The following is a 24,276-nucleotide window of genomic DNA, read 5'->3' as shown; positions in this document are numbered from 1 at the left end:
GGTCTCTACCTTTTTTTTTTTTTTTTTTTTTTTTGCTAAAACAGTACTTCTGAGAAATACTATTTTAGAAGAGTGGTTTTCAACTTGGGCTACAGATGAGAATCGTCTGGGAAACTATAAGCTGTAACCATAAAACTGTAGCGATACTGCCCCAGATTCTCCCCCAGACTTTCTGGTCTCGTTGGACTGAGATGGGGCCCAAGCATTAGTAAGTGAACAAGTACTATATCCCCCTGGTTTGAATGCGCAGCCAGTACTGAGAACCACTGAATTAGAGGACCCACAGGATGGCTCACAGCCTTGATTTCTTAGGTCTTCCCCCTCCCACATTGGAGTCCAGTCTTCCACTGTTGTCTCTGTTTTCCATGTGCCATCACTGGCCAGCTGGACCGGGCGACTACTACACAGACTACGTGGCTACCAGGTGGTACCGCTCCCCAGAACTCTTGGTGGGGGACACGCAGTATGGCCCCCCAGTAGATGTTTGGGCAATTGGCTGTGTCTTTGCTGAGCTGCTGTCAGGGGTGCCTCTGTGGCCAGGAAAATCAGATGTGGATCAGCTCTATCTGATTAGGAAGACCTTGGGTAAGTGGTGTTTTTGTCACGCCTTTTGGGAAACGGAATAGTTTTACCCATGTCAATACAGGGCAGAGCCGAGTTCCCAGTCTCATTCAGTGCCCTTTACAGTTACGAAGGAGGGGCACTCTAGAAACCTTATTTAAATAATTTCATTAAAGGTGTCCCCATTTGGGGGCACCTGGCTGGCTCAGTCAGTAGAACATGTGACTCTTGATCTCACGGTCATGAGCTTGAGCCCCGAGTTGGGCATAAACATTACTTAAAAAAAAAAAAAAGTGTCCACCTTTATTTTAATAAAAAGAATTAATGATTGTGAGTACATACCAGGTGTCCAAAAAGACAAGGTTCTGTCTTCACTATAGTTTGGGTGAAGTTAAGCTCTGAATAAGGATCATAGCAACAATATAAAAGCTTACATTTCTGTAAAGGCTTAGCAGTTTACAGAATGCAGCTGTGGTTTTCCTTTGTAGCTCATTTCTTATGGTAGTTCACTCTTTGGAGATCCCTCACGCCAGCCCGCCAGGCTAGCTTGGCTCCTTCAGATGCTATAGAAGATTCTAACCTTCTGTGTGTCAGGAAGAACGGCTGGGTCTGCTGGTGTCACTCTCCTTGTCCTTCTCTCTACTCTTAGGGTGTGATGGGGGAAGGAGGGGGCGAAGAAAGACTTGGAGAGGCATGGATGAAAGATGTAGAAGCAGTGACTGCCCCCTTCAAAAGTCAGGGAGTTTAGGGCGCCTGGGTGGCTCAGTCGCTAAAGCCTCTGCCTTTGGATCATGTCATGATCCTGGGGTCCTGGGATTGAGTCCCGCATCCGGCTCCCTGCTCAGCGGGGAGTCTGCTTCTCCCCTGCCCCTCCCCCTGCCGTTCCCCATCTTTCCCATGCCTTTCCCCTTCCCCTTCCCTGCTCCTGCCCCTTCTCTTCCCCTTCCCACCCTTCCTCTGCCCTTCTCCCTCCCCTTGCTCGTGTGTACTAAAGCTCTCACTCTCTCCCTGTCTCTCTCAAATAAGAAAAAAAAAAAGGCCTAAAAACAAGTCAGGGAGTTTAGCTACTGCTCCCCAGTTTAAAGCAGACTTCCTCCTCTAAACTTTTGCAGTACGTGTCCTCACGCTGTCTTGTGCTGCGCCTTTATCTTCCCAAAGATACTGTCAGCTACCTGAGGGTGAGGTCACATCTATATTTCAGTTTGTCCTCCACCAGTGTCTGCACACAGTAGGCACTAAGTATTTGCTGACAGGTTTTTTGAGTGACCAGTAAGGCGCCTGGGAGTGCTTCCAGGTGCAATCAGAGTTCCTTTGCCGTTTCCCCCAGTGATTTTAGGGCACCCTCTTCCCCCCCACTCCCAGCGCTCTGATGGAGGAGTTATTAAGGTACAAGCAGTGCGCTCGTGGCGAAGCGCGCTGGGACCTGGGGCAAGGCAGTACGGAGTATAGTTTGGCCACTTGTGCAAAGTGGGGCAGGACAGCAGCTTTTGGATTGGAGTGCAAGGTAAAGTTCCAAAACAAATCAGTAAAATTAGGCAGTTTGATGCCCAGGAGTGGGAACTCCAGTCCAGTCCAGTAGCAGTATTTCTGGGGCCCTGGTTGGGGGGTTTTTGTTGTCCGCTCTGCTTTGGCAAGGGGGCCTGAGTGTGCCCCAGGGGCACCCTGCTGCATATCTCCTGATGTTCTCCGAACAAAATTCCTCTTCACGTGTAATACCCTAGGATTTTACATGAAGGTGATTTTAACTGATTTGGCTGAAATGTGGGCAGCCTCCAGAATATAGAAGTGCTTCCACGCGGTGGGTAAAACGGGATTTCCAAGTGACTGCTATTTGATGAAGCAAGAAAAGTGGTTCCAATTTGGAAATGTATTCCCTCTAGCTAGAAGATCTTCCAGGATTCCCTTCCTGCCTTCCTTCCTTCCTGCCTTCCATCCATCCCTCCTTCCCTTCACCTGTCCCTTCTCCTTCCTTCTCTCCATTCATCCCTCTTCCTCTCCCCCACCCCCACTTCTTTCCTCAAATATTTATTGACAGGTACTATTCTAAGTGCTAGGACAATACACTTTTCTATTGACCCATCAGAAGTCAATGAATATGATTTTGCTTTGTACTTGGTGCACTTTGGCTACTTTTTAAAAGGCATTATTTTATTTGTGTGTGTGTGTGTGTGTGCTTCTGAGCTGTTTGGATTCCTCCAATACACTGTGAGTCCTTGAGGGGCAGTTACCTTGTAGCCCTCAGTACCCATGCATGCCTCCTGTACACCTGACACAGTGCTCCGGCCCCTGCGGTCTCAGGACATGCTGTGCAGGGTTGCCTTGATGCCTCCCTCTGACCGGAAGAGCAGACTACAGCCTTCATTGGTTGTAGGCACAGACAGAGCACGGATGGAGAGAAATCATAGGTCAGCATTTGCTAACCGATCTCATTTTATCCGCCTTTTTCTTCTCTCCGAAGGAGATCTCATTCCTAGGCACCAACAAGTATTCAGCACGAATCAGTACTTCAGTGGGGTGAAAATCCCAGACCCTGAAGATATGGTGAGTGACCCAATTTGGAAAGAGCTCTGCACGTCAGGGCGAAGGTCACCCTGATGTGTAAGTGGTGATCATTCTCTTTACATGGGGAGTTGCAGGCTAACTGGATTTGGGTGGTTACTCGCCTGCCTGAGCCCCATGGCCCACTCTGCACCGGAAGGTGAGTCTCAACGTGAAAAAGAAAAGTGGGGCAAATTGGCTAACAGGCCCTGGCCTTCAGGGAGAATTTAGAAGCTGCTGAGAGCAGAGGCTAGCCAGCATGCTGGGCAGGGACGCAGAGCCGCCTGCCCTAACCTCGCCGGTTCTTCATCATTGTCAGCAGCGGAAGCTGTAGGTAGCTCACACAATGACTTATCTAGGACAATCCGGCATTGCCCAAGTCCCCTACTCGACTGAACTCTTACTGTCCAGACCGTGGCCAGAAGCAGTGACGAACTTGCTTGGCCAGCCTCATTCTGGTGTCCGTTCTCTATGGCCAACGTGGCCAAAATACACATTTTTTTAAAACTAAAAAATCTGAAATGTGCATACTCAACCCACTTTCAAGAATTTATTGCAGTGAAACCATTAGACAGAGACATAAATATGGGGCATTCTTCACTAGAAAGTGTTTTCTTTAGTGTTCTGTCAGTAGGGGGTTCATCAGATAAGTGATGGTGTGTCCTTACAATAGAAAAGCCACAGAGCCGGTAGAAATAACTAGATTTCTATGTCTTCACCTAAAAAAAAAGTCCATAACGTATTGTTAAATGAAAAAAAAAAGTTATAAAACAGTATATATAGTTTGACAAAATTTTAATACATGTTTAATAAATACACAATTCATGTATACATTTATTTACATATATAAACATAAAGTAATATGACAGCTTCTGGAAAATCAGACAAAGCCTTTTACATTTGTGAAATAAATGGTTGCAAGGATATATACCAAAATATGAACAGTGGGTATCTCTTTGTGGTGGTAGTGTGATTTCTTTATGCTTTTTTAAAATATTTTTTAAATGTCCTCTGATGAGCCTGCATTATAATCAAAAACATTTCAGAGCAGTTAAGGTTTGTGAAATCATGAGTTTCTACTGTCTACGGAAGGGGCTTTCAAATTGAAACTAAGGCTCCGATTGCTCAGTTTCCAGATGGAAAGTCTGTCAAGCTCCGTGTGAGCTCAACCTCTTGGCTTGTCCCACAGTTGGAGCCTTTCACCTTCTGCACCACCTCCCGCCACTGTACCACTAGGAATAGGAAAAGTGGGTCATGCTGGGAGCATGCTGGGACGGAGAGGCAGGAATGACACCTGACATCTGGGAGGTGACCCAGCTGGCTCCCTCGTGACCTGGACATTCCCAGTTCCACACTAAATATCACTTAGTGATTTCCTGCTCACTTGTCTACCAGGGAAGACTCAGAAACAACGCCGGCTTCATAAATGTAGAAAGCTTCCCAAGGTTTCCAAGAGGCGGTCCTGCAGGGGGTTTCCTGTTGACAGAAACACAGGAAGACTCAGTGCAGGGGCTCCCAGGTGGGACATCTGTGCCCGAGTCCCTCTGCCGGTCAGTCACCCTGCTGGAGGGAGGCCTGCGGGCTTCTGGCGCTGGGGAACCAGCTAACCTGGCAGGATGGGCCCTCCTCTCACGGCCAACCAGCCGGCCTCGTCCCAGGCCTTGTTGCTGAGACAGCAGAGCTCGGTGTCAGCAATGTCCTGTCTGTCAGTACTCAGCAGTGCTCAGATTGAACATGCAGAGATAGCAGGAGAAATATTGAAAACATCGGGCGGGGGGTGGGGGGGTGGAGAGGGGTGAGGCTGCTCTCAAAGTTCTAACACAAATCTGCTGTAGGATGTTTTTTTCCTTGGTGATCTGAGGGAACTCCAACACTGAGGCTGTTATCTCTTAACCTTATCAGTGAGTAGTAAGTGCACACTGGGAATTTGGTTGTTTGGGGGCTGATTCCCTGTGCAAAATAACTCTGTGCACTGCACCCAGGAGCCTGGCCGGTCACTCCCGCCTCGGGCCCACAACTGCCATCTTTTTATATGTCCAGCTGCCCTCCTCTATTAGCCTTTATTAGTGGTGTATCTCTTTAACTGGCCTATCTGTCCGCCTGACATTCAGCATTCCTCCTGCTTCATAGTGCTTGTTATTCCCGATTGTCTCCAGCATGTGACTGGAGCAAAATAGCCTTATATGGCCAAAGGGAGATTGATGAATGTCTGCTCCGGAGACTCTTTAAACAGTAGGATGAACAGGGAAATAGCAGGCTCTTGTGGGAGGAGAAAACAGTGTTTATTCCAGAAAAACCTAGAAGCATCTGTTCACCTAGGTAGCAAAAAAAAAAAAAAATCTATTTTGAAGCTTCCTTTATGTAACTGTCAATAAATGCAAGAACTGGGGCCTCTTTTAAATGCCAGTATAAATGCCAAAAATTATTCTGAGGAAAGGCAAGTTATATAAATTGAGGCAGAAGAAAAGAAATAACAGTTGCTTCACAAGTGGGTTTTTTTTCTCTCATTAATTAATGTTCCCTCATAATGTGCTACCCGCGTCAGTTCTCCGGGAAGTGAAGGGAGTGGTGAGGAGGAAGATCTGGAAAAGAGGTTTGGAGGTGGAGAAAGGAGGAGCTTGTGAAACAGGCATAAGGTGGCTGTTTCAGCGGGGAGGTGGGTGGGCAGAGGGTGGAGGAGGGGAGGAGGGTGCCAGGAAAGTGCTTCTCCTCCTCCGAAGACATTTGATCTGAGGTCACCTTATCTTCGGATACATACTGTAAATAAAACCCCCTTTTCTTTTCTTCTTTTTAAAACAGGAACCACTTGAATTAAAATTTCCAAACATCTCTGATCCTGCTCTGGGGCTCTTAAAGGTAAAATCATAGCTTCTAACAGACCAGGAAGCACACAGTAGCTGTGTCACCGGGGAGTCTGAACGATTTATGTCAGTCCATGAATGGAAAAGTGTCCCCTTTAGAGTTCTCCTTCTCCTTTGAGAAGTATGAATACTTTCAATTTTTCTTCACATTCAGTTACAATGAAAACATCTGTAGGTGTTTTCCGCTTTAAATAAACCCAACGTTTTGTATTTGAAATCTAAGTTTACAGAAAAAAGCCATTTCAGAGGGACAGTACTTGTCTTACAAAGAGACCCTTTTCTTCAAAAAGTGTTGGGCCATAGGATCGAGTTCTTTCTTTCTTTATTTATTTGGGGGGGGGGGACAGCAAAGCAAGGCTTATTGAGCAATAGCAAAGTGATAGTACAAAGCCCCCGAGGAAGGAGTGAGGGGGTTGCCCCATATGATCCATTTAAATAGCCAACCCCCTAGTATATTTTTTGTTTGTTTTGTTTTGGTGCAAAAGGTGGTTTTATTAAAGCATGGGTATAGGACCTGTGGGCAGAAAGAGTTGCCCCCCTCTAGTATATTTGAAGTAGGATTTTTTTATTTTAGAAGTTGATTCTCGGGGCGCCTGGGTGGCACAGCGGTTAAGCGTCTGCCTTCCACTCAGGGCGTGATCCAGGCGTTCTGGGATCGAGCCCCACATCAGGCTCCTCCGCTATGAGCCTGCTTCTTCCTCTCCCACTCCCCCTGCTTGTGTTCCCTCTCTCGCTGGCTGCCTCTATCTCTGTCGAATAAAGAAATAAAATCTTAAAAAAAAAAAAAAGAATTTGATTCTCAGAAATACATAGTTCCTATGTAAAATCAGTTATCAAGTAAAACATTTGCAAGTTACAGTCCATGCCCCACCCGTTTTAAAGCATTTAATACATTTACCAATGCATTTATAATAAAAAAATTGAGACAGTTCCTTGGGGTATATAATTGTGAGATTTAATCTATCCAAGTATGAGCCGGTTGGCCTACTTAATGCAAATAGTTAAGAATGATGTAATACAAAGGCATGTATATTATGCCTCTCCTTCCATGGGTGCATATGTATGCTGTAATACATAGACTCTTTCTGGAAGAATATACCAGAGAAAAAGGAGAAGCTGAATCTGGAAGGGGGAACGAAAGAACTAGAGTGGTAAGGAGACTTTGCTATATTCTGTATGAATTTTATTTTTACCACGTGTAGGTATTATTTTTTAAATAAAAACCTTCATTTTTACCAAGTATATACAAGGGACCAAATTGGTTAAGTGGATTATTCCAGTTGGATACTGAGGTGAACTCAAAAATCGTATCCTACTCCCTCAGGGCAGAGCGCCAGCTACCTCCACAACAGAACTAAGTGAAGACAATAATTTTTTGGTCACTGTTTCTAGAAACTATGTATTTATTTGACACGTGGTTATCCATTTAGGAACAATTGTGGAAGGAGCTAAAATCATGCTTGGTGCGTTTTTCCTGCTTTTCCCCCTTCCTGTTCCCAACCCAGGGGTTTGACCTGTCAAAGAAGAAAAAAAATCTTAGTAAGTTAACACAATTGTAGAGAAGTAAGAATGGGGACTTTTTCTGTTCCTTTAGGGCTGTCTCCACATGAATCCTGCTGAGAGACTGACGTGTGAGCAGCTGTTGCAGCAGCCGTATTTTGACAGCATCAGAGAAATAGGGGCTCCGGCCAAAGAGCTTGACCGACCAACAAGGAAGACCCTGAGAACAAGCCGCAAGCACCTGCCCGGGGTAAGCACGGGGCGCTGTCTTACGGAAGCCGCCAGGCTTGCAGTTTCAAATGGTCTCACGCCTGCCACCTGGTGCAGACAGCCTGCATCTCGACCTGAGGTGGCCGTTGCGGCTTGCAGCTCCAGCACCCTCCTTCCAGCACCGGGAGGAAGGTCGAAGGAGCTCTCAGCCAGGGCTCCAGACGCGGCTGCCTCGGAGGGCCCCTTCTCCCTGAATCCTGCAGGGGTCCTTGCCCTGTAGGTCCTTCCCTGCTGCCGCAGGGCAGCTGGGGGGGGGGGGGTTGTTGTGCAAGAGCACAGGGCGTAGACAGGTACACGAATGTGAGCGTCTTGGGGCCTGCTTTTTGTGCTCTGGAGAATGAAATCCAGAGTATCCCAGGCAGCTCTCTGTCATCATGTGTACTTTCCGTATTGACTGACATCCCAGGTGGATCCAAAAATGGAACCGTTTTCCCCCGAATCCTTCGATCGTCAGAGTTGACTAGGGTAGATAGGGTGATGCGTGCTCTCGGCGGTATCAGCGGACCAGCTTCTGTTGTCAGAGACTAGCACCCCAGCTGCACACTGGGAGCCTGTGAGGAACACAACTGGATGAAGCAGGCCGAGTAGCTTACAGTAAGCGTCTTGGTAGAGCCGAAAGCTCTAGTAATTCAGAATGGACTGCAGTTGGAACCACGACTGAGATGAGCTGGCTACTCCTGGTCCCTTCTGGATCTGCTTAGGGAGCCCTTAATCTAGAAACTGTTATGCCCTAGTCTTTCCCTTTGCAGCCTCCCCTGCCCAGTGTGCTGAGTGGCATCTGGGGGGTGCGTGTGAGGTTTGGAGGAGAGAAGAGGATGGACGATCCATGAGGAACAGGTACAGCATAAACTGCAGGGTCCTGAGATAGACCCGAGTTACACAATTAAGAAAGCTTTATTTTGTTCTCTGTCATAGAGGACCCAGGTAGCAGAACAGGCCAGACGGACAACCGCCCCCACCCGCAGAGTTACCACTTAGGTTGCTGTTCCTTTGTGTTCAAGAGTAAAGGGTCTTTAATGGGACTATTTCTACGTGAAAGAATAGGGGAACCCACTAATTGATGTATTGCGTATATGTCCTGAAGGGTTCAACTGTTTGAAGTATTAGAAAGCAACCACTTTTCAGATACCTAAGGCCATGTAGCACAAAATACATATATTTTTTGTATGTTCTCCTTACTTTCATTTGATATTGACAATAAATTCACACACTTTCTGGGAGTGTGATGGGAACAGTTTTGCCTTTTGAACTAAGGGCGTATTTAGTTCCTGAATCACTTACGTGCTCCCAATGTCCGTGTTCTTTGCTGTGAAAACAAGCACTGGCTTAAATGACCCTAAGGCCCCAGCAAGCTCGTACCTCCTGTAAATTTCTGGGGGTTTTTTCCCCAATAATGTTAACATGTCAATTTTTCTTTTTCATATTCTCTAAATTTTCTTGAATGTGCATGTTTTGCTTTTTAATATAAAATAAATCTTCAAAAGGAAAAAGGGAACAAATTTAAACATTTTGTCTTCCCTCGGGTCCTGGATTCTATGCAGAAAAAGTATCTCTGTGCTGAAAAACTGACATATTTACCTCTTTTGTGATATGTTCTCAATAATGCAAAGAGCGGACGGCATTGAGCCTCATCGTGCGTTTTGTCTTTGCAGTTACAGGGCCTCCGTCAGCCGGCTAGCGGCAGCTTCCTTCCAGCTTTGGAGAATAAGAAGTACTACTGGAATGTGAGGAAACCTAACTACCAATTCCCAAACATCTAAGGGGCGTGGACAGGGACAATGAAAAAGGCGTCAGTCAATCATTTGGAGAAAACGAAACGCTTTTGTCCTGAAGGGTTTGCTTAAAGACAGTCACCGTGTTGAAAGAACATCAGGAGAAAACCTAAGGAACAAACCGGGGGAGGCCACCTGGCAGAACAGGAAGGGAAATTCCGGAGGCAGCCTTCCAGGCTTCACGATGGTGACTGGAACGGAAAGGAAACACTAGTTTGGATTTTCACTTGCATTTTTGTTGTATCTAAGTAGCTGAGCTAATGGACAGAAATATAAACTCTACCTACTGCCCCTATCTCGGGCAAAATGAGCAATGGAAGAAGGATTTATACTTCTATTGTACCCTACGAAGCGAGTGAAAAATGGATTACAGAATACCCATATGTATTTCTTGTGGCCCTTTTGCCTTGAGTCCTATCCCCTGCCTTTCAGACTGTCTCAACATCATATTTAAGAAGAGTTTAGTTCCTGAAATCAAAATGCTTACTATTTCATTTCCTCCTTGCTCTATCTCTAGATTTTTATATTTTAAAACATTTTTAGAATATTTAAGAGTCATTCAAAATACTTAAAATCATGGATTAGCGTAACAGAATTATTTGCTTACATATTTCATGATGTTAATAGACATTTCTTACATACACTTTTGTCTTTACCTTTAGTAAAGGCTGCACCTTAGTCATTTTGCAGGCAAGTTGGGTTTACAGCACCCACCTCCAGGTGACTCAATTCCCCTTGCAAACAATGGTGTGAAGCCTGGCAGCTGACCAAGGCTGATCAAGGCAGAGAACAAGACCTACGGGCTGCACGGGAGCTGAGCCTATCGGCCTGAAAGTGGTAAGTTCTTCATTCTGTCCAGCTCTGCCTCAGACTTGGAGACAGATCCACAGGCAGGACTCTCTATGATGATCTGGGTTTTGGAAGAAATTGCTTGTGAGTTTTTACTCGGACCATGAAAGACATTAGGTTGTAAATGGGTATTGTCCCTGAAATACCTCTTGACACTGTATGTATGTGTACATAAAATACACCCATATACATATGTGTGTATATATACACACATATAAATACCTACACGTGTGTGTGCACGTGTGTACATACACTATGCTAACAACTGGTAACGACTAACTAGAAAATAGTCCAAAATGATACTGAGGATTCCTAGCTTTGTATCATGATACCTAAAATGATGACGTATAATTAGCTTTGACTTGGCCTGCCGCTCGGATTCCAAAAGCTCTGGAATCGTCCCCTACCACAGGGGCAGGATGAAGCTCACGTCTGTGCCTTGTGGCTCACTGCCAGTTTCGGCTGATGGGCTGCTGCTGTTTCCTTGGTGGTTCCCAGCCATGGTTTTTGAGATTCTACTTTACTGTCTCTTCAAAGCATTTCTTCTGTGCTCTAATTAGTTTACTGCTCTAGTTAACTTCCTTCATGACAGCATTTGACTTTATTTCCTAACTGCTAAGTAACTCACCAAATTCAGGCATCTGTTCAATAATTTTGGCTACTCCAGCCGGCTTAATGATATCCTAAGGCTCCCTGATGTATGTAGCTTCTTGCAAAGAGCTGACCGGGGTTACATACTAGTCCCAGCAGTATCCAATTCTTCTCCTGTGGCTTCGATTCAAATGACAAGGAAGGACATCCCACTTCTGTTTACATTTTCTGTTTTCCTTTTTAACCCAAAACAATGCACTTGACGAGGCAGATCACTCTAACTGCCTAATTCATTCAGTGGTTTTGTAGGAAACCATTCAGAATACAAAAGTCGTTCTAGACTCAATCGTGGTGAATCGGTTGCCTCGCCACACAATAATCAAACAAATCTGAGATGCAAGCGGTCATTTTTTCTAATAAGTTCTAGGACACGTGTACCAGTGCTTGATTTAACCACATCCGTAACCCTTCGTTCAGGATGGAATCCCCACTGTTTCACACGAGGCTGTTCTATGTCCTGGTCTTTTTTTAATTGACTGTGTTCTGATTTTATAAATGATAGTGGCAATTTTATTTATAAATAGTATATCATTCATGGCAAGTGCTAGTTACATAAGCTGGTTTCTAAACACAACTAAAATTCATTTTTCTACCCGAATGCTGCATCATACAGTGTTTATTTTAAAATTATTTCTGGTCAAGGTTATAGTTACGAGCATAATGTTCAAACCAAACATACAGAAATCTACAAACAAGTTGGCATATAATTAACAGTAATAGAAGCAGGGCCATTTCAAGCCGGTAAAAATAAAGATCTGTTTTTATCCATATATGATATTCTTTGTCACTGCTTTCTAGATATAAACTGAATTTTGTGCTTATACTTTTTTTTTTTTTTTTTGCACTTACACTTCTTTTTGATGTCCCTTGAGCTCATATGAAGCAGTATCCAACATACGTGGGGGAATAAAAATTAGTTTCTAATTGACATGTTAAAATTTTCTATTTAAGGCAATATTTTAATTTAAGCAAAAAATAAGTATAACTGTGCTGGACTTCATGATCATTTCCTCTGTTCTATTGCAGTCAGCAAAACTATTTGAATTCAGGCAAGTATTTATGTCTAGTTCTAATGAAAGCCTAGACTAAGCTTACAAAATAGACAAATTAGCCAGAGAAAGGTGTATGTTATAAAGAACACAGGAATGCAGGATCATGAGAAATGCATGCAAATCCTGGGAAGCAATATGAACTCCTCAACAACCACTGTCTGCCTTTCATAATTGAGTCCGCCAATGAATCTGAAATTTAGCTTTCAGTTTTTCATAATTGTACATTTATAGTAACGTGCTTCAATAACTTTAAAAGGTAACAGTAATATAAATTACTGATAAAGTACAATAAAGAATATCTGTGTTGCACATTTAAACCACTTTATTTTTTTAGTTTTTTTAAATATATATTTTTAAGATTTTATTTATTTGACAGAGAGGGAGAGAGCACAAGCAGGGGGAGAGGAGGAGGGAGAAGCAGGCTCCCGCCTGAGCAGGGAGCCTGATGTGGGGCTCGATGCTGGGCTTGATCCCAAGACCCTGGGATCATGACCTGAGCTGAGGGCAGACGCTTAACCAACTGAGCCACCCAGGCGCCCCTAAATCACTTTAAAGAACTGTCATTATCTACCTCAAGAGTTACCTACATAGATATTTATATAAAATGAGGAATATATTAGAATTAAACTGGTACCTGGTTTCCATTTTTCTTGAAATGATTTAATGTGCATAGATTTTTACTTCCAACTTAGTAACTTCAGTGAGTCATGTCTGAATATTTATTTTCTACATGATGAACTCTCTGCTTCTGAAATGTCATGATATGACGTCCTTAAGGTCTGTTGATGATTATATAATATTTATTGCTGTTTAGGATCAATAATTTCAAATGATACTTTATATTGAAATAAGACACTTATTGAATATTATTATTTTACTTCAAGTCTAATTTTAGTTCCAGAGAAGGCAGTGCTGTCTTAAAGGTTCGGATAAGGTTTTCTTTTTCTCTTACTCCAGGAAGATCACTTAACAACAAATACTTGAGGTTTCTGCAAAAAAAAAAAAGAAGGAAAAAAATTTACCTCAGTTGGCCTTTACCCTAACAGCATTAAACATAAACTCCATTAAAGACTTTTAGAAAAAATTACACACAGAATGCATTTATATCATACTATACTATACTTTCAAAATGACTTTTAGAACAGCAGTTTTAAGAGTGCTACTTTAAATGAAATTCATGCTAGGAACAAAGCCAGACCTTGGGAAGTTTAGTTGTTCTGAATTACATCAATAATTCTAGCTGAATCTTTCCAAATATTATATATGTATTATAGCATAGAACTCCTTTGCATGTGAAATACAAAATATGAATCTTAATCTAGAAAGGGAAAAAAATTGGGGGAAGTTCTTAAAGGAACTTCATTAAAAGATGAAGCCTCAAAGCCTCAACTAATGTAAGAGACAATCTACTACTTTTGGTTCCAATGTTTAAAATTTCTCTACTAAAAAGAAATAAAAAAAAATGGGGGGAGGAAAATGCCTGGCTGGCTTAGTCAGAAGAGCATGCAACTCTTGATCTTGGGGTTGTGGGTTTGAACCCCACATTGGGTATAGAAATTACTAAAAATAAAATAAACTTAAAATTTCTCAAACTTCCTGTGATATTGAGGTTACTGTCAGAACATGGGGGAAAATGCTCTAAAAGACGGAGAGGAAGCATTATAGCAAATGCCCGCTGATTGCTTACTGCAGCAGCCACCATGCTAGGTGCCTTAATTATTAATAATCATAATTATTGAAATTAATAAGGTGGTTGTAGTCCTTCTGCCACCTCTCCTGGCCATGGTAGTGCACTATGGTCCCCCAGTGCAACAGCCACTCCAAAATATGAATATCTATTAAGTAAATACTTTTTAAAAAAGATGCCCCCTAAGAAATGCAATAAAGCATTAATGTATTATGGTTGATCATTTTAGCTGTTTGAAAGTATTATTTATAGATGAAAGTTAAGTCATTTTATGTATTTTTCCAAATTAAAAAAAGGCACCACTTGTCAACTGTTTTAGATTCTAGTTATTCAGGGCACCTGGCTGGCTCAGCTGATAGAGCGTGCAACTCTTGGTCTCAGGGTTGACAGTTCGAGCCCCACATTGCGGATAGAGTTTACTTAAAAAAATTTTTTTTTTAATTTAAATTATAATTATTCATTTTAACCTCATTATCAAGTTTTCATTTGGGCACTGACCACCTACCGTAAGTGATATAAAGCAATGATGCCTTTGTCTGTGATATTCCCGCATGAAATTATTTCCATTTCCAATATGCTTTTTTGTAAATTTTCAAGTTTACCAAGTCTCTCCAAACAGTCATCCTCAATATACTGACACTTGCATAGTCTTATTTTTTCAACATGCTGTAGGCCCTCTGGGAGATAAAAGGTACATTTTAAGAATCTGCTTTACCATTAAGTTAACCAACTGTCCTAGTTTGGCCAGGACTATTCTGGTTTTAGGAGTGAAAATCCTATGTCCTGGGAAACCCCTTAGTCCTCGGAAGACTTGGCTGATTAACTACCCTATTAACCATACAAGGTGTTCACTATGCAGGTTGTGTTGATGGACAGGACCATTCTGTAATCAGATGCCCAAGTACTGAAGGGAAGAAACGCCCACACAAGCAGAAACTGCATGGGTATGATCATTCTTACGTTACTGAGTTTCTCAAGTGACAGAAATTTGACAAAGGAAGTTTGACAAGCAAGGCCTTGAATTTTAAACCAATAAGCACGAAATAAAGGCATGTAGAGACAAGCTTAGTGAAGGGAGAAAGGAGAAGGTGTTTGTAATCTCTATTTAACTTTAAAGAATCACACACAGGAATAAAGACTGGATGGTACTGGAAAGGGCAAAAAGGAACACACCTATGACTATAACAGTGAGTCAAAGGCAACTAAATGTCACTGCAAATCACCCACATTTCCCATAAGCAAATGACAGGGTAGTTACCCAGGTGATCAAATCCAATTCTCATGATACAAGAGTCAGTGGCATCGATCGCCTGAATCTTGTATTTGTCCAGAGGTCCTGTTGGGAGGTGGTTGTAGTCCTTCTGCCACTTCTCCTGGCCATGGTAGCGCACCATGGCCCCACAGCGCAGCAGCCACTCGGACGCCGCCCTATCGGGTCCCACGTCCTTGATGCGTTCATAATCCACTCTTGGCAAGAGAACAAAAGCAGTTCGTTTTTAGTATACTCACTAGCTGCTTAACTCCAGTCACCAGCATAAATACAGTACCTCAACTTCTCCTTTCAAATGGCTGAGGAGGGAGATACGTATATTAGGAAGAGCCAGGTAAAAAAACATACGATGGCTCTTCCTGCTCCCTTGTTGTTTCCAACTGAACTCAGTCAAGGCCTATTATTTTTATGAGTTTATCAAAAACACATGTGTCTTCATTGATTCATATGTAGAACCGTGCTCGACCCCAGGAGGTACGTAGTAACCACGTAGTGAGTGCATAACTGTACTTGATTATTGTTTTTATTAATGATAAAATATACAAGGGAATAATTTTGAATCTATGTTTAAATCAGTCTCATTAAGTGATACTAATTTCTACGTGTGCCCTTTTCTCTCGTGTTAATGCTGTATTAAGCAACAAGATTAGTTTCATTGGCTTCAAAATGGTATTTCAAAGCATGTGACCCACTTTTTAAAAAGCTTGAATCCCCTTGGTAGTATTCAGAAGGCTAACCATATCCTTTAAGAAGCCATAGAATATTCTGAAATTACATTTGCTGAGCTTTTCTGGTTACAAAAATAATATTATTTTCATTTTAGAAAACTTGAAAGGCATCAAAAGGACAGATGTGAAAAATCTGAAATCCTGCAACATAGTTAATATTTTGTAATCTATTTTTCTGGCCTTTACTCAATGAATGTCTGTGTGTATGTTTTATTTGTTTCTAAACAAAACTAGGATCCTAGTGCATACACTGTACAAAAAAGCATTTGAAATACAAGAAATAACCAAATTAGCTACTGGCAACTTATCTAGCTGTAATAATCCCCATGTTTCTTCACTTCAGTTAGAGTAACTTACTTATTAAACACTGCATTCAACCAGCCCCAGAAGTTTCTGCAGTCACATGACCATGGGAGTTTCTTAAAGCCACACAACTGCTGGGGAATTTTTCCAAACAGCATCATGTGATCTAGACACACAAAACAGAATTCATATTAGATTAGCTGGCAATCCGAGTCCCATGCATCCAGTAATTCACTACACAATTTCAAAGTCAATGCTCTTGTGCCAATAAAGCTGAGTCACTTGCCACTCAAAGTTATTGAGCAAGTCACTCCTGTCTCTGCTTCTTGGTTTCTTTGCTGCAGAAAAGAGGGGCTGGATTCAGATGGTCTCTAAGGTTCCTTCCAGCCTTGATGTTAAGTTGCACTTTTCAACCCTCAATTGGAGTCTGCCCACAGGACTGCCAGCAGATGTTTAAGGCATGTGGTAGTTCCGTTTGGTGAGGACATGGGGATCCTGGGAAGAGGAGGTGGATAATTTGCACAGTCACATCAGGAAGGGTGGCACATGATCAGCAAGGGAATTTGGACTGTCTGCTGCAGGCAGTCGGGTCACTGAGGTTTTAGCAAAGAACACTGGCATTGCTAGAGCTATGCTTCAGAATAGTACCTGGACAACAGCAAGAATGAGGGTCAATAGAACAGAACAGAGAGACAGCTAACAAGGGCTTCAACCACATGTGGCCATGGGAAAGGACCAAGTGGGGGAAGAATGGGAATGACATTACAGGGTGGATTCCACATGGCTCAGTGAGATGGTGGCGCAACGGCCAGAATAGTTGAAGAGGACACTAAGTTTTGGTCCCAGGTCACCAGCTGGATGGTGACGTCATTAACAGAAGTGTCAGGAGGACAGGCTGTAGGTTTCCGCCACCTCGATCCCCAGTTTTTCATATTCTAAATATGAAGTGTTAGCAGAACTTCTAAGTGGAGATAACCAACAAATCATTAGAATCAGAGTCACAAAATGGGAGAATTGGAGTGAACTTAGACCACCTAGACCATTTAGAGATGAGGAAACTGAAGCCCTGACATTAAGTAACTTGCTGACACCCTAAATCCTTTCTGGAACAAGGCGGGGTATTAATAAATGCATGCATTTAAAAGGACTTGCTCAATGTTTCAGGGCTAATTGATGGTAGCACTGAAACTTGAACCTAGTTCTTCCTCCTTCCAGTCCAGGGCTTTTCCCCCAGTCCTGGATGGTACTAGAACTGGGGAATAAGAAGACTAGAAAGAGGCCTGAGTGAGAACCTTAGAGCTAAGAAGTAACTGAAGATGTTGAGGTTCTAGAACAGTGAGAGATGAGGTCTGAGAGCAGAACCTGGGATCCTCTCCCCTCTCCATCTCTTTTAAGATTTTATTTATTTATTTATTTATTTGAGAGAGAGAGAGAGCACAAGCAGGCAGAGGGAGAAGGAGAAGCAGGCTCCCCACTGAGCAAGGAGCCTGATGTGGGGCTCGATCCCAAGACCCCGGATCGTGACTTGAGCAGAAGGCAGATGTTTAACCAACTGAACCACCCAGGCGCTCCTCTTCATCTCTTTTCTACCACCATCTGCCTTCATTCCTGTAAACCTCCCTCTGCTATTGCTCTCTTGTTCTCAGCCCTTCCTAGCTTTTTGTTAAAGCTCTCTCCACCTGTGCCCACCTTTGATAACTCTACTGGCTGCCAATCTCATTTATCTGGGCTTTCCAGCTTCAACTTAGGCTGTCCTATTTACTGTCCCTCCCCACCCCACATCCCCATCCTGTCTGTGGAAATCTTACCCAACCTCAAGACCTCATTCAAATGCCATCTCCATCCATCCATCCATCCATCCATCCATCCATCCATCCACTCAATAAGTATTTATTGAATGTCTGCTATACTTAGTGCCAGAGATACAATGGTGAGATTACAAAAACAACAAAGGAAAGACACAGAAAGACAAGGTTTCTTGTCCTCATAGAACGTATAGTCTAATGAAGAAGACAGACAACATAAAAACAAATATATAACATGCAATATGTCTTAGCAGAGGTATGAACAAGTCCTGTGAGAGCCTAGAGGAGGGAGTGAAGGGAAGGCTTCACACTAGAGGTGTCTTTTGAGATGGATCTTAAAGGATAATTAAGAGTTTTGAGTTAGGGGAGCCTGGGTGGCTCAGTCGTTAAGCGTCTGCCTTCGGCTCAGGGCGTGATCCCATAGTCCTGGGATCGAGCCCCACATTGGGCTCCGCTGGGAGCCTGCTTCTCCCTTTCCCACTCCCCCTGCTTGTGTTCCCTCTCTTGCTGGTTGTCTCTCTCTCTCTGTCAAATAAATAAATTAAAAAATCTTAAAAAAAAAAAGTTTCGAGTTAGGCAGAAAAAAAGTATGCAGAACAAAGAGGACAGCAAGGATCACATCTTATTCATTGCCATTTTTCTTAGCACCTAGCACATTCCCATCCCCCTAATGCAAGAGTTTAATATATATTTGCGAATTAGTAATCTTCAATGGTTGGTATATTTCCATAGAGAAAGGCAAAACCAGAGAGACTGTTATTAAGCAGATAGAGTGGTTTGTGAAAATTGAGTACTTTTCCTTGATTCATTTTGGTTCACCTTGTAATTCAGCTTAAAGGAAAGACTAAATTTACACCATGATCTCCAAAAATATTAGATGTTATATTTAAAATAATTTAAACATGACTATAAAAATTTTACTTAGCAATAAAGGTAAAAAAATAAATTGGTAGGTTTTTACATTCTCAACTGTGCCTGTGCTAACTGATTTTAGAAATTTCAGAGGAATTCAAGCAGCTGCCTCTCGGAATGTTTTCTATAAGGAAAATGGAGACCTCTAGTGGTGACTTGGTGAATTTAGCTCTAATGATGGGGAAAAAAAAAGTTAACAGCAAGTTAAAAAAAAAATAGCCACTACTAAATTATAAGTAATTCAGAAATTAAAAATCATTTTAAAAAGCTCCTTCTTACCATCAGAACCTGGCTTAGAGCACATGTTTCTAAAAATTGCAATTATGCTTGCAACTTAGAGAAGGCCAGATCTCTAATGTTTAATTCAAAATAGGATATACACAAAGTGTTTCTGAGTGTTTGGTTGAGAGTTCCCATTTGCATAAAAAACAGTAAGTTTTTTTTTTTTTTCCCAAGTGGAAGTTCTGTTTTTACTTAGCTGGGCTATTCAAAGTGATGGCTAACTAAGTGTTCAAAAGACTGAACTAAAGAACTAGTTCTTGAGGGTAAATAAAATGTGGAGGGATGGGGTGATATTGGAATTGGGGAGATCTTCCCCAAAATTACAGCCCCACCTCACTGCAAATCAGTGATGCCAATTCTTATTCCTGAGATGTGGAAAGTCTAATGAAATAGAACTGAAGAATTCATTAGGAATTGGAAGCAAAGTTCCCCAAAGCCATTCCTAGGTCAATATCACATGGGGCTCATTGAAGTAACACCTTACAGGTTCTGACATAGATGGAAGATGAATACAAATTCTCAACTGAGGGTGGGGTCATGAATATAGATGTCATACCAAAGACATTATGGGGCGCATGAATGAATGTACGATGAGCTCTTGATTTGAAATTACTTAACTGAAACAAATTAATGTACGGTCAAACCTAGGGGAGACGGTAAGAAGAAAAAGGTTTTATACAAAGAGCAGGTGTATTGTGAGTTCCTTCACCTTGCTAAACTAAGAAGCATGTACGCAAAATCACATGGTAAACAAGTCACTACTTTGGGTTCAAGTGTCCCATGAGGGTCTGACCACAGACCATAGAAATGTATAATTTTGTATTTAACCTAGTAGCAAATCGACTACATCCTGTGCAAACTAAAAAACAACCATCTCTACTACATATTTAACAGGGTGGCTAAAATAAAAAATAGTGACACCACCAATTGCTGGTGATGAGGAGACACCAGATCACAAACATTGCTTGTGGGAATGTATAAAGGTTCAGCCACTTTGGAAAACAGTTTGGCAATTCTTTACAAAACTAAACATGTGCTTATCATATGTATGATCCAGCAACTGGACTCTTAGGCATTTATCCCACAGAACAAAAACAGGCTCACACAAAAAGCAGTACACTGATGTTCATAGCAGCTTTATTCCAAATAGCTAAGAACTAGAACAACTGAGATGTCCTTCAATGGGTGAATGTTAAACCTATTGTGGTACGTCCATGCCATGAACTCAGCAATAAGGAATAAGCCTTTGATACATACAATTTGGATGGATTTCAAGGGATTATAAAAGCTAATTCCAAAAAGTTACATACCTTATAATTCTGTTTAGAGAACATTCTTGAAATGACAAAATTTTAGAAAGGAGAACAAATTGGGGAGTGGGTGCCCTGCAGGAGTGAAGGATAGTTACAAAAGGGCACCGGGAGGAATCCCTTGTGGTGGGGGAAGCGTGTTGTAGCTTGACTGTGGTGCAACACAACAATCCTACATATGTGATAAAAATTACATAGAACCGGGGCGCCTGGGTGGCTCAGTCGGTTAAATGTCTGCCTTCGGCTCATGTCATGATCCCAGCGTCCTGGGATCGCATTGGGCTCCCTGCTCAGCGGGGAGCCTGCTTCTCCCTCTGCCTCTGCCTGCCACTCCCCCTGCTTGTGTTCTGTCAAATAAAAAAAATAAAATCTTAAAAAAAAAAAACTACATAGAACCAAATACACACACAAATGTAAAACTGAGGAAATCTGAGTAAGATCAACAGGCTGTATCAATGTCAATTTCCTGGTTATGATATTGTACTATATTTTTGCAAGATGTTAGCATTGGGGGGCGCCTGGGTGGCTCAGTCGTTAAGTGTCTGCCTTCGGCTCAGGTCATGATCCCAGAGCTGGGATTGAGCCCAGAGTCGGGCTCGCTGCTCAGCAGCAAGCCTGCTTCTCCCTCTCCCACTCCCCCTGCTTGTGTTCCCTCTCTCGCTGTTTCTCTGTCAAAAAAATAAATAAAATCTTAAAAAAAAAAAAAAGATGTTAGCATTGGGGGAGAATGGGTAAAGGGTACACAGGATCTCTACTGTTCCTTACAGCTGTACGGGACTCTACAGTTATCTCAAAACAAAAAGTTGAATTTAACAAATAATGATTTCTTATTTTTTTTCCTATTTGTGAAGGAAAAAGCAAGTAACATTCTACATTGTTTTCAAAAATAGTCAACTGTCCACGAAGTAAAATCATTTAAACATACTAAAAGCAGTAATTTATCCAGTCAACCCTTGAGCAACTATCCCCCTAGCTGTTGAAATATGCATGTAAGATCTGACCCCTCAAATTTAACTAACAGCCTCCTGTTTGATTAGAACCCTAGTAACATAGTGAACACATATTTTGCATGTTATATACTGTATTTTCTTTTTTTTTTTTTTTAAGATTTTATTTATGTATTTGAGAGAGAGAGAGGTTAGCACAAGCCAGAGGAAGAGGCAGAGGGAGAAAGAAAGGGAGAAGCGAACTCTCCCAAGCAGGGAGCCGGATGTGGGGCTCTTCCCAGGCCCCTGGGATCAGGACCTGAGCTGAAGGCAGATGCTTAACCAACTAAGCCACCCAGGCGCCCCTATATATTGTATTCTTATAATAAACTAGAGAAAAGAAAACGTTAAGCAAATCCTAAGGAAAATACATTTACAGTACTGTATTGGATTTATCAAAAAATATCTGCCCGTAAGTGGACCAGAATAGTTCAAACCCTTGCTCTTCAAAGGTCAACTGTACTTCAACTGTGCTAAACACCCACGAGCCTCATCTCATGTCATCCACACACCAGCCCTATGAGAGGGACACGGCTCATACTCCTAGTTCCCAGGGCAGGATCTGAGGCCAAGAGGCGAAATGACCTCCCCAAGCCACCAGACTAATAGCTGGAAGCAAATTCAAACAAAGTCCGCCCAGCAATAAAGTTTTTAACATTCCACTTTTGTTCCGTTCAGCTGTCCTGACCCTAAAAATTAAACACTGCCACCAAGCACAGAGTACGGGTGTTGAACTGCCATGGTAACTGTGAATCACGTTAACTTTACGGTCAGATGGTGGTTTAGGGATTACACAGCCCACTTCCCTCACCTTACAGATAAGGAAACGGGTGAAGAGACCCGTACAGGTGAGTCGCGGCACGCAGCCGCACACAGCATATTTAAAACCGTATCTCGACCCAGCATCTAAGATAAAGAAGCAGACTGCTAAATGGTGGCAGGGACCGAGCCGCCTGGTTCTCCTGGGCGCTCGATATCTACAGCACCAAGAAAGGGCACTGCCAGGAGCCCCACAAAAACAAGACCAGGAGACAAAGAGCCTCCATCCGGAGCCAGGGCTGGACAGGCAGCGCCCCGCAGTGGGCACTCGGCCTGGCGGGGGCCGGGATGGAGACCGCCCGTGACCAGCAACCGGCCTCCAGGGGCGGGGGCCGGGCCGAGCCGGGGGCAGGGAGGCAGCTGGGCCCGCCCAGAGGAGAGTTGTCACCCCCCGTCACCCCCGACGACGCTGGGCGGTGAAGACCGAGGCCGTCCGACTCGACAGGCCAGCTCTTCAGTCTGCCCACCAGTGGGAGAAGGAAAAGGGCAGAGCGTAACCACCACCCTAATTCCGCCCCGCTCGGGGCCTGACTCCTCTACTCACAGCGCGGGAGGAAAGGAGCGAGCGAGCCAGCGCGCCCCGCGTCCACGGCGCCGCCGGCCTGCCCTTCGCCCTCCGCCGCGCGCGTCCATTGGCCGCTGGCGCCGCTCCCACGTGGGGCGCAGGCGCGCTCTTCATTGGCGGCTGAGCGGGAGGCGGGGCTAGACCGCGCCGGAGCCGCGCCGCGTCCGGCCCGAGTGGCCGGCTCTGGGAGCTGAGGGACGGCGGGGAGGGGGCGCAGGCCATGGCGCCGGCGCTGCGTTACCTGAGTGGTGCCTGCGGCCGCGCCCGCGGGGGTTTCCCCGGCGGCTTCTCCGTGGCGTGCCGGCCGGCGCAGGCGAGGCCCTGGCCGCTGTGCCAAGGTTTCCGTAGAGCCAGCACCCGGTGAGTGGCCGCCGGCCTGCCGTCGTCGCCTGTGCTACTGCTGCTGTCTCTGAGGTGCCTCGTGCTGGACCTCTGCCCCTGCTCTACTTCCCCGTCCCGGGCGTAAGAGAAGGTCAGGATCCTGCGGAGCCTCGACTCCGACCACGCATCCCATGAGTTACCTTGTAGGATTCATGCGTTGTTTGTGCGCCGGGTGAAAAGAGGAAGGCAGTGTTGGGTAGAGAGGTCGAGAGCAGTTCTGGTTTTGAATCCCACCCCTTCCTATTCAGTTCTTGGGTGGGTTACTTAAGCTTAAAGGCTCAATTAGGAGCCTAGTCTCTCCCGAAGGTGGCCGTTTTAGGGCTTAAAGGATCTACCACACTAAGCAATCAAATATACTGTTTATTTGCTGGCATCCCTGGTGTTGCCTGGAAGACCTGAAACCGTTCTTGAATTAATCAGTTCCTGGCAAACACTGCGTAGAGTTGCCCCTTTGAGAAGCAGCTCAGTTGCTAAGCAAAGCCTGCACAAATTAAGTGTCCTGTGATTTGAAATTTGGAGGTCACATTAGAAACCTCCGTCTTTCTCTGCTGTCTGTAGAGGGAATGGCTTATGCTAAGGCTTTAAAGCTAGAAAGCTCTTGGCTATTTCAAGAACTAGAAGGTGGACAAGATGGGTGTGACTGTTTTTAGTGGAATAGAGATGGTGTGGAATGACGCTGGAGAGAGGCTACATCACAGCAAGGATTTAACCACATTGAATTTTATTCTAAGAGCATTAGGAGGCTTTTAAAGGGTTTTTAAGAAGAGGGAGTGATTAAATGTTGAGGCTTCAAAAGTTACTGGCTGCTGTGTGTTAGTGGTTTGGAGGGGGATTAGAGTGGGATAGGATTTGTGAGTCAGTGGGCGTATGTAGACCATTATTTTGGGATTGGTTTTCTTGAGGGAAGAAAAGGAGGGCTAGTGAAGTTTTTGTTTATACATTTTATTTTGAAGTAATTATAGGTCCACAGGAAGTTCCAAAAAAAACAAAAACAAAAAAAAAACCCAAACCAGATTTTATGTACCTTTCAGCCAGTTTACCCCAATGATGGCATCTTACGTAACTATAGTACAAGATCAAAACTAGGAAATTGACATTGGCGCAATCCACAGACCTTGTTCAGATTTCATCAGTTTTTACATGCACTCGTTTGTGTGTTTCTATGCAATTTAAT

The 24,276-nt window shown here is 43.6% G+C and overlaps 3 protein-coding genes across 11 annotated transcripts in view; 2 read left to right on the top strand and 1 right to left on the bottom strand.

Annotated features, from left to right (window-relative positions):
* CDKL1 (cyclin dependent kinase like 1) overlaps window positions 1-11,772 on the top strand; it is a 56,868-nt gene extending 45,096 nt beyond the window's left edge. For 4 of the 5 annotated variants that reach the window (XM_026513701.4, XM_026513697.4, XM_026513699.4 and 1 more), the window contains exons 6-10: window positions 385-585; window positions 3,020-3,102; window positions 5,899-5,955; window positions 7,555-7,710; window positions 9,383-11,772. In XM_026513701.4, coding sequence (XP_026369486.1) covers window positions 385-585; window positions 3,020-3,102; window positions 5,899-5,955; window positions 7,555-7,710; window positions 9,383-9,490 — 605 coding nt within the window. In that variant the 3' untranslated portion in view covers window positions 9,491-11,772. Of the gene's footprint in view, window positions 1-384; window positions 586-3,019; window positions 3,103-5,898; window positions 5,956-7,554; window positions 7,711-8,479; window positions 8,568-9,382 lie in introns of all 5 variants that reach the window. The other variant, XM_026513703.4, reaches the window with a different exon arrangement.
* On the bottom strand, window positions 11,490-22,796 carry DMAC2L (distal membrane arm assembly component 2 like). Of its 4 annotated transcripts, none has more exons than XM_026513533.4 (5): window positions 22,701-22,796; window positions 16,097-16,208; window positions 15,000-15,208; window positions 14,247-14,418; window positions 11,490-13,043 (listed from the first exon to the last, which is right to left on the bottom strand). In XM_026513533.4, exons 2-5 carry the CDS (start codon window positions 16,201-16,203, stop codon window positions 12,929-12,931), a joined length of 603 nt encoding a protein of 200 aa, XP_026369318.3. In that variant the 5' UTR covers window positions 16,204-16,208; window positions 22,701-22,796; the 3' UTR covers window positions 11,490-12,928. The 4 variants fall into 4 exon arrangements, with proteins under 4 accessions (XP_026369318.3, XP_044245418.2, XP_048073826.1 ...); XM_044389483.3 differs by lacking the exon at window positions 22,701-22,796 and adding an exon at window positions 22,149-22,631; XM_048217869.2 differs by lacking the exon at window positions 22,701-22,796 and adding an exon at window positions 16,329-16,664.
* Window positions 22,797-22,860: 64 nt separating this feature from the next.
* L2HGDH (L-2-hydroxyglutarate dehydrogenase) overlaps window positions 22,861-24,276 on the top strand; it is a 41,702-nt gene continuing 40,286 nt past the window's right edge. The window contains exon 1 of one of the 2 annotated variants that reach the window (XM_026513689.4): window positions 22,861-23,081. In XM_026513689.4, coding sequence (XP_026369474.1) covers window positions 22,942-23,081 — 140 coding nt within the window. In that variant the 5' untranslated portion in view covers window positions 22,861-22,941. The remainder of the gene's footprint in view (window positions 23,082-24,276) is intronic. The other variant, XM_057306452.1, reaches the window with a different exon arrangement.

This window comes from Ursus arctos, unplaced genomic scaffold, assembly GCF_023065955.2.
Source record: "Ursus arctos isolate Adak ecotype North America unplaced genomic scaffold, UrsArc2.0 scaffold_37, whole genome shotgun sequence".
Classification (NCBI taxonomy): Eukaryota; Metazoa; Chordata; class Mammalia; order Carnivora; family Ursidae; genus Ursus; species Ursus arctos.
Note: the sequence above shows the minus strand (reverse complement) of the source record. Positions and strands in the feature narration are given on the sequence as shown.

Excerpts from the sequence above, each read along its gene's own strand:
- DMAC2L (XM_026513533.4), bottom strand. The coding sequence starts at position 16,203 with ATGATGCTGTTTGGAAAAATTCCCCAGCAGTTGTGTGGCTTTAAGAAA. Across the intron at positions 15,209-16,096 it reads TTGAATGCAGTGTTTAATAA|AGTGGATTATGAACGCATCA; the intron begins GTAAGTTACTCT and ends TCTCTTGCCAAG. Across the intron at positions 13,044-14,246 it reads ATTGCTTTATATCACTTACG|AAACCTCAAGTATTTGTTGT; the intron begins GTAGGTGGTCAG and ends TTTTTTTTGCAG.